Raw genomic sequence first — 9,086 nt, 5'->3', positions numbered from 1 at the left:
TAGAATTCGTGGACTTAAAGTCAAAACGAATTAGCAATGAGCAGAAACAAGCGCTGGTCCAGCATATGGAAGAGCATAAAGATTTCGCTCATGACAGATTTGTGTCGGATGATGGTGCGCGAAGTCTTAATAAACAGTGGAGCTCTCTAGCTGCTATTTTAAATGCCCTTGGTGGAGCAGTTAAAGATGGTAATGATTGGAAGAAGGCATGGGTCAACATGAAGTAAGTAGTTAAAAAGTAAAATAAGATATGTTAACAGTTAATAATATATATATACATATACATATTATCGTTTACAAACAATATAAAACAATATATATATATATATATATATATATATATATATATATATATAAAAGAATTATACATAAAAACATGTAAAATAACATCGTTGCTTTTAATTTTATAGTTGTAGAAACTATATTGAAAAATTGTAAATAAAAAAACTCCATTGTTTAATTTTAGATCCAAAAGCAAGAAGAAATTACAGGACTATAAACATGCAATGGGACTGACTGGAAATGCGTCCGTTGGCATTAAGGATTTAACTGATCTAGATAAACGGATTATTGCAGTAATGCATCCAGTAGCGGTGCAAGGCATGGAAGATGTCTGCGAGCCAGCAATGCACTTTGAAAGTGACATTTCAGGTTGTTATGATTTAGAGGTAAGTATTGGAGGCGAATGCCTTATTATCGCTTTTATTTTTTTTATATTTTTTTTAATTATTAATCTAATAAATGTTTAATTTAAGTGCCTTGAGGAGGGAAAGGAACTTTCAAGCGGTTCAGGTCCATCTGTTGGGGGTAACGATGAGGGTTGTGTGCCTATTCGACTTATTCGTCCAGCCAAGCGACGAAAGTGAAATCCCTCATTAGAACAGACCAACCAAAAGTTCGTCGAGTTAGAGGAGAAAAGGTTGAGGCTTGAGGAGCGTCGACTTGAGCTGGAGGAAAGAAAGCTCAAACAAGAGAAGGAGATTGCGGACGAACGCGTGCAGGCCACTAAAGAGCATACAGATGTTATAAAACTGTTAGCGGATGCAATTAATAATTTTAATACATAGAATAGAATTAATGTAAGCTTTTTATGGTGGATAGGCCTACTGGGGAACCAGCCATATAAAATAATTTGGTTAACGCATTATGTGCAATATCTCAGGGGTGATGTGGAAATTTGCGCTTTTTTATTAATAAAATTATTGTTTATTTTTAAGGTTTTTCTTCCTCGTTGGGCATTGAAGATGGTCTACGAAGTAGACCCAAATATTTGTAATACAAATAAGTTTTTATAAAAACTGAAATACAATTAAATATTTAACACAAATTTATTAGTGTAATTTTTATGTGTTAAATTAACGACCTAAGGCCAGAGTATTAATAAAAAAGTGTTGAGTATTGGTCATAATAACAATTTATTATTAATTAAATAATATTAAAATAACAATATAAGTAAATATATATTTAAACTTTTAATAAAAAGTCAATTAAATAAAACCCAATTAATATTGAAAATAATTATTGATTATTTCTTCTCTTGCTAGAAACGCTTCAGGGACGGGTTCTTGTGCTTCAAAGTCATTATCTTCATTTATTTTTTCGTCCGTGTTTTCTGCGCAGTCAACATCATTAACTTCGTTCATTATATTATGTGTAATAATGAAGTTATGTAGAACCAAACATGAATTAACAATTTTGCCCTCTGTTTCAGGATCATACATTAAAGTTCTTTCGCTACTAAAGCAACGAATTCTACTTTTTAATAATCCGAAACAACGCTCAATCCAATTTCTCGCCTTTCGATGTTGCACATTATAATTGTTATGTGCCGTCGACAAATTATTTCCTTGAACAGGTGTCATCAAAAAGGGTAAGAGGGGATAACCGCTATCTCCTAAAAATTAAAACAGAATTAGTTTCTCAAAAAAATTAATGTACAATCAAGTTTTACCTATTAACCGGAAATTTCGGTCCCCATTTTCGTACTTTCGAGTAAGAAGCACTCGTAAGGCGCTGGCTCTCCATATGGATGCATCATGTGCAGTGCCGCCGAAGCGAGCATTACAATCTAAAATTTTTAGATTATAATCGCATACCTAAAATTAATGCGTATTATTATAGTATGTAAATAAATTAAATTTGAATCATACCACTTGAACATTTAGCGAATGTCCTCCTTTTCTGCAGTCATACACATGCTCAATAGCTAAGTTCGGGGTTTTAATTTTTATATGAGTGCAATCAATTGCACCAATTACCCCTGGAAACCGAAACTTTTCATAAAATCTGCAAATAATTGTCGATTAACTACATTGTATTTTAACACAAGATTTCGAAGATATACTTCTCTTTTATAGCGCATAATTTCTGAATTGTTCTGGGCCATTTGATGTACTTTACTACAAAATACCGATTCATTATATTTGCAACCTGCTTAACGCATCTACTAACAACTGCCTGAGAAACATTTAACAAAGAGCTTTGGCCCACACAACGCTGATAACATCCTATAAATTAACATAATTGATTCACTTTTTTTGCAATTATTAAATATCAACTTACCTTGAGCAAAAAAGCGCAATGCAACAAGTACGCGTATGTCCCTTGAAATTCCATCTGATCGTCTTCTCGGTACCATGTACGGAGTTATTTCTGCCAAGAAAAGCTTACATAAATATTTCGAAAGACGAAATATTTCAATAAAACGCGCATCAGATATAGCGAAGGGGTCTGTAGAATTCCGCAAACATTTTCTTTTCCAATGTAAATGATTCCGTGAATCTCTCACATAACCAGAAAAAACAAATCTCCTTCTTATCAAAAAGTCCATTATTTAATTAATTCGCACACCAATGTTATATTAATTGAATATTAATTTTAATTTCGCAATTGCTAAATATTTTTTGTTGAAGTATGTGCTTTTAAATTTAAATTCAAATTTAAATTATAAGTCCAACAGCTGACAATTTTTGTATTTATTTTGACATTTCAGTGCATTTCAGCATTTTCCGCATCGCCGGATAAATTTAGCGAAGAGATTGTGTTAGCAGAATCGCACGATCGCTAATTCTCCTAAAATAAGCGAATCGCTTATTTAAGAATTTTAGCGAAGAGATTGGAGTTTTAGCGATAGCGATTAGTGGAATCGCCCTGCAGGTTTCACAACCATACAGGAGAACTGAAAGAACGCATGCTTTAAATAAAGATTTTTATCTTTGTGCTTAAACTATAGGTAGTGGAGCTCTACACTTTACAAAGCCTTGTAAAAGCACCAAGGGCTTTCTCTATTCTTCTTATCACATCTTGCGCTGTACCTCCATTTTTAGACACAATACTCCCTAGATACTGGAATTCATTTACGCGCTCAATGGTCTCCATTTCCAACTTCAAAGGTTCGTCAATTCGATTGTTTATTCGAACTTCTTTTGTTTTCTGTGCATTGATTTTTAGTCCGACTTTGTACGACTCAAAAGATAGGTCATTAAGTTTCTGTTGCGTATCATCAAGCCGATGTGACAACTCGCATTTGTCATCAGCATAGTCCAAACACTCTAGCCTAGTGTTCGGTGACAGTGGGTTCCATACAATACCTCGTACCTTTCCTTTATTTGCTTTCTTGGCCACTGCGTCAAGCACAATTAGAAATAGCAGTGGGGAAAGGATGCATCCTTAACGTACGCCAGAAATTGTACAAAAGGGCTGTGACAGTTTGTTGTCGTGTAAAACTGGCACTTAAATTGATCATAGTTTTATGCAATTACTGAGACTATTTTAGCTAGGACACCAATAGTTTTCAACTCTGCCCATATGCAATTTCGATTTAACGAATCAAACGCCTTTTCAAAATCGATGAAAAATAGATAAAGAGGGGATCGCATCTCTATAGATTGTTCTATGATAATTCTAAGACTGTTAATGTGGTCAACACAGGATCTTCCGCTTCTGAAACCCGCTTGCTCTGGTCGTAATAGTACTTCAACAACTTTTACCATTCTTTCTAGAATAATTTTCATAAATATTTTCATCACAGAACTTAGAACCGTAATGCCGCGCCAGTTGTTACAGTCACTTAAGTCTCCTTTCTTGGGTATTTTGATTACAATGCCATGAAGACAGTCAGAAGGATAAGTTTCTGTTTCCCAAATGGTTTTGAAGAGCGGGTATAAGAGCGGCACTATCTTTGTTAATTTTGTTTATTTTTGTACCTCTTAAGTTGCTTTTTTGAGGACTAAGTTTTCGTTTAATATTGACATAGCGTTCCATGCCTGTTTGGATTTTAGTTTTATTTTTGGACTCGTTAAGTCGGAAAATGCAGGCGATGCTGCTGAAGATTCAATGTTTGGTAAGCTTTTATCGGTTTGTGTAGTCTTCTGGGGGCAACTTGTTTGATACGTCTATTACTAGATAAGCATTACGTTTGTTTGGAATGCTTATTGTATGTCTTCTCTCTGGGGGAGGATTTGAATTACTCATTTGCATACGTGGTTTTGTATGCAAATAGCAGGTTTGCTATAAAATTTACTTATTTTTTTTTTGCTATTGAAATAAGTTGAATTAAAATTAAATTTAATATAAATATAAATAAAAATCAAATTAAATTGATATAAAAAATAAAAAGAGATGAAGGAAAGATAAAAAAAAAAATTAAGTATGTATATTATGGTGGGTATAAGGGCGAAATTTTTTTTTTCGATTTAAAATACGCATACCTCTTATTTTTTTCTATTTGATACTAGAAACTAAAATAATAAATATTATCCCAAACTTTTAACAGAAAGTTTGTATTGAAACTATAGAAGACATTTAAGACCTTCATGTTTATTCAGTAAATAAAACACTATTTTACCGGTATCATATATTTGTTAAGTATTTATTATTAAAATGATGTTAATTATTTAATTTTCTTTTTAGGGTTTGTTTGTTACAGTCAGGATAAACATATCTGTGTTCTTGTACGCAGCGTAGTAAAAATTCCTTTTGTTCGTCTTCAACAATGATTTTGCGATGAAAGTCTTGTATTAACTTAACCGCTCTTTCTGCTGCATCATTAACTGCTCTCAGTGTCAGCACCTTGTTTTTGGCATATTGAAATGAAGCATTACTAGACCATGAAGTAGGACGTTCGTTGAGAAAACTTTCATCAATTTTGAGTCGATTAAACAAAGCCTTGCTTTTGAATGAAATAAAGTCATCGATGTTTTTCTCGTAAAGTGAACCACAAAGTTTATCTTTTGAAGGGGTAGATCGTTTACTGTGGGCTGATGGGTTTTCTTTGGCTAAGTTATTAACTATATTTGAAATCATCGTCAAATAGGGACAAGACAGCCACTTCATCAATTAAATACCATAAATGCTGACAGAACTTTTGTTTAAATGTTTTTGAGATAATTTTGTCATTTGTTTCTTCATGGTCTTTACAAAACACAAATCCTGGTAAGGTGCTTTTACTGCTGAAATACATTGCAGCCAAGGTTTGACGTAGGATGTCACGATGAACAGGCAGACGGCTAACAGAGCCGTTTTATCCTTGTTAGGCATTGTAAATTGAGAGCTAAGTAATGAAATTTTTAATAAATAAATTGTCCTCGCCATCCATCGCGCTTGGTGCATGGCACCTGGAGGTCGATTCTTAAATTTCTTTTCTGTATCTCCACCAAGGAATATTATTGAAAGCTCTGTTAATTCTCTATAGTCGTTTCTAACAATTTTCTTAGTCAATTCAGTTCAGTAAAATTTCAGCAGTTTGTCAATTTCTAAAGCATTCAGTAAGATAATCTTTCTGTAGGATACTGTAATTTCTTAGGATCGATATTTGTCCAGTTTTCTTGCAACCTTTTGAATAATGGAATGTTAGGATTGTTAGTAACTTGATTAATTTTAGCTTCAAATACGCCTTTTAATATCAATTCGTAGATGTGATGGCGGCAAGCAAAAATAAGCATATCTCGATTAAATTTTTGTACGAGAAGCACACAAGCACAATTAATACGACCAGTATTTGAAACAGTAGTATCACAACAAAGGAGTTACACTTTATTATATCTTCGATATTCCAGTCAATAACCGCATTCCAAACTGTCTGTGCCTATTCACTTCCTGTTCAGTTGTCTAATTTTGGCACCGCAATAAAATGTGTTTTATCACCATACGAAATAACAATCGGAAGACGTTCTTCTCCACATTTGCGCACATCTAAAGCCGGCAAGAGTTTGCTATTCCAATAGATAGTTACAGTGTCTGGTACTTCGTTTTGGAAATCAACGTTAATAATTTCTGCACGCTGTTTTCGTTTTTCTGTGCGAATTCTTTGAATGGGGACTTGTTTATAGGAAATTCGTCAGTATTGTATCCAAGTGCCTCAATAGTAGCTTCAAAAATAAATACAGAATTTCTCATACTGAACTGAAACCTATCTAAAGCTGCCACTTACTTTGGAGTGATAAAATTTTTCCTCATAGAAGTTTTTTTAGTATCGGACTGTGCACTTCCAGTTTGGATGGGTAAATTTTCTTGTAGATCCATTATTTCAGAATCAGAAGATAAATTTTCTTGATGAGATAACGTCGTAGCAGTTAAGGATAAACAATAATTACCACAACGTTTTTGTTCCTAAATGTTTCAAAGACGCTCTTTTTCCTCTTTTTCGACCAATTTTCTGTCCATTCCAGCTAAGTGATCAGGTCGACCTGGTTCTCTCTGGCGCTGCAAGAAGGTTTTATTTTCATTTATCTTTATTAATTGAAGCACGTCAGCATATAAACAAATAGAAGAAATGTCAAATCAAAATATTATTAGCCCATAAAACTCTCCTGTATGGATAGTGAAGAAAAAAACTGAAAATTATAATAAATAAAAGTAGAGATTAGTAATCGATTTTAGAAAATTAAATGATATAACGGTGGACGATAAGTTAATATTGAATCTCTTTTTGATAAATTGGGAAGAACCCAATAATTCACTTCGTTAGACATTGCGAAATGTTTCCATCAGATATTGATGGATGAAATTGTCATTTTTCCACCTCTCGCAGACATTTCGAGTTTTTGCGTATGCCGTTGGGACTCAAAAATGAGCCAGCCACATTTCAGCGAATGATAAATTACGTACTATAATTATATGGATGATATTTCATATTATGGATGATATTTTAGTGTTTTCAACTTCTTTACCGGAACACTTTGAAAATTTACAAAAAATTTTTAACAGATTAAATGAATATAACTTAAAGGTTCAAATTATCAAATGTAAATTTCTGTCGAAAAAGACCAAATTTTTAGGGCGTATTATTACTAATGGTGGTATAAAACCCAACCCAGAAAAAATTAGTGTGTTCCTAAATCTGTTACGAAAATTAAATCATTTTTGGGATTAACAGGTTATTATAGGAAGTTTATTAGAAATTATTTTTCAATAGCTAGTCCCATCATAAGAAATTTGAAAAAAAACACAAAAATTAATCTCAATGATCAATTATATATCGAAGCATTTAAAAAATTAAGGAGGTGGCAAGGTGTAGACATATACAATTCCCACGATATTGTCCTTTACTTTAAGCTGCATTAAACTAGCGATTAGCTATCGCTCAGCTTAGTCGTGGGAACGGTCACAATTCTCATAGAAATTGTATGCATTTTACGAATAAGAAGTGAGGAATATTACTTGCGTAATTTCCTTATATATGCTTATAAACTTATTTTCTTTCAAATTTGAACTAAGTCCATATACTAGCTTGCTTTAGAAACGTAATTATTATATTAATAACTAGATAACCCGACAAACGTTGTTTTGCCTTATAAATTATTTCTAGTTTCTAGATAAATTCTAGTGTAGACAAAAAGTAACTTCCTTATTATAAGTGTGTAAGTATGTGGTATATGCATGAAATAGGCATGGAGCGCTATGAACGAAAAGGAAAATAAAAATAACAAACGCCAAACAATATTATTTTTAAGTTATAGTTTATTTATTAAATTATTAATTTAAAATCAATAGATTTGTATGACACCAAGTTCCCTGGCAACAACTGTTGTATCTTCAAATTTAAATTGTCTTGGATTGACTGTAAATAATAATAATGATAATGGGCAAGTAACATTAACCAACAACAGTCGAAGATAAAAGCACTCAGTGTGTCTTGGATTAACTGTAAATAAGCGTTCGATTTAAATAAATTGAGACATGCATCAACTGGTGAAACTTGCTTGCGGGGCATCCATTTTTTTGTTTGAGCCCAAGTGAAATAGCGTGGTATTTGTGAATAGAGTAATGTTCTTGCAAAGGCACCAAAATCATCCGTACTACTACACAATTAAAAAAATGCAGTGAGTGTAGATTTAGGTGGATTTGTACCACGATCAATCACTGTCTCGTTCGTGAAAAATACACGCTGACCGTTTTCAAGATGGACGGCTAACTGAACAGCTGCTGGATCCCGTTCATGAATTAGAAAACCGAAGATACGTCAAGCAGCTTCATTGGAACTGATGTACCGACCAATTTGGTAGAGCGTAATTTCACCGTTTTTGTTCATTGGAGGAGCATTTACATTAGTAAATGAGTTTTTACTCTAAACACAGCCATATCACTGGCTTTATGGACATACTTATATATTTGATGTTCTTCACAGAACTGCAAAACGCAACATTTATATGAGCATTGTATGTCTTGCTTAGCAGAGGCGAATACGGCACCACCCGCCATTGTCCCCTATTATCGGGATTTCTTCGACGATATATTGGATATCCGTCGGTATTTGTTATAGTATCATTAGTGAAATCTTTTGAAAAAATTTTAGTACATTTTCCATCTGCCATGCCAGGCGAAGACGAAGAAACGAAGTGGATGTAATGCTCGATGTACTTGTTGGCGTAGTTACATAAAATATTAAGAAAAAAATTTTTCTTTTTCAAAAATATAAACAACATTTATGTCAAAAAAATAAAAAATTTTTTGTCAAAGCAATAAAGATATTTTTGCTGGGTAGGGACTCCCTAATCACTTTAGCGGTATGAAAAATAGATAGTACCCGATTCTCAGACCTACTGAATACACCTATAAAATTTGGTAAAAATTGGTAAAGCCGTTTC

At 33.2% G+C, this 9,086-nt stretch overlaps 1 protein-coding gene across 1 annotated transcript; it reads right to left on the bottom strand.

Moving 5' to 3' along the window:
• Nucleotides 1–1,212: 1,212 nt before the first annotated feature.
• On the bottom strand, nucleotides 1,213–5,304 carry LOC119664156 (putative nuclease HARBI1). The gene is made up of 7 exons (XM_038073696.1): nucleotides 4,926–5,304; nucleotides 2,563–2,730; nucleotides 2,345–2,507; nucleotides 2,151–2,286; nucleotides 1,952–2,096; nucleotides 1,549–1,894; nucleotides 1,213–1,249 (listed from the first exon to the last, which is right to left on the bottom strand). Exons 1-7 carry the CDS (start codon nucleotides 5,302–5,304, stop codon nucleotides 1,213–1,215), a joined length of 1,374 nt encoding a protein of 457 aa, XP_037929624.1.
• Nucleotides 5,305–9,086: the final 3,782 nt, after the last annotated feature.

Source organism: Teleopsis dalmanni, unplaced genomic scaffold, assembly GCF_002237135.1.
Source record: "Teleopsis dalmanni isolate 2A unplaced genomic scaffold, ASM223713v2 unscaffolded_contig_1494, whole genome shotgun sequence".
Lineage (NCBI taxonomy): Eukaryota > Metazoa > Arthropoda > Insecta > Diptera > Diopsidae > Teleopsis > Teleopsis dalmanni.
This window is presented reverse-complemented; position numbering and strand designations above follow the sequence as displayed.

Bases quoted from the DNA above. Each gene is read 5' to 3' on its own strand.
- LOC119664156 (XM_038073696.1), bottom strand. From the start codon at position 5,304: ATGATTTCAAATATAGTTAATAACTTAGCCAAAGAAAACCCATCAGCC. The intron at 2,508-2,562 runs GTAAGTTGATAT...GTTAATTTATAG, and splicing joins ATTGCGCTTTTTTGCTCAAG to GATGTTATCAGCGTTGTGTG. The intron at 2,287-2,344 runs GTATATCTTCGA...AATTATTTGCAG, and splicing joins TTATGCGCTATAAAAGAGAA to ATTTTATGAAAAGTTTCGGT.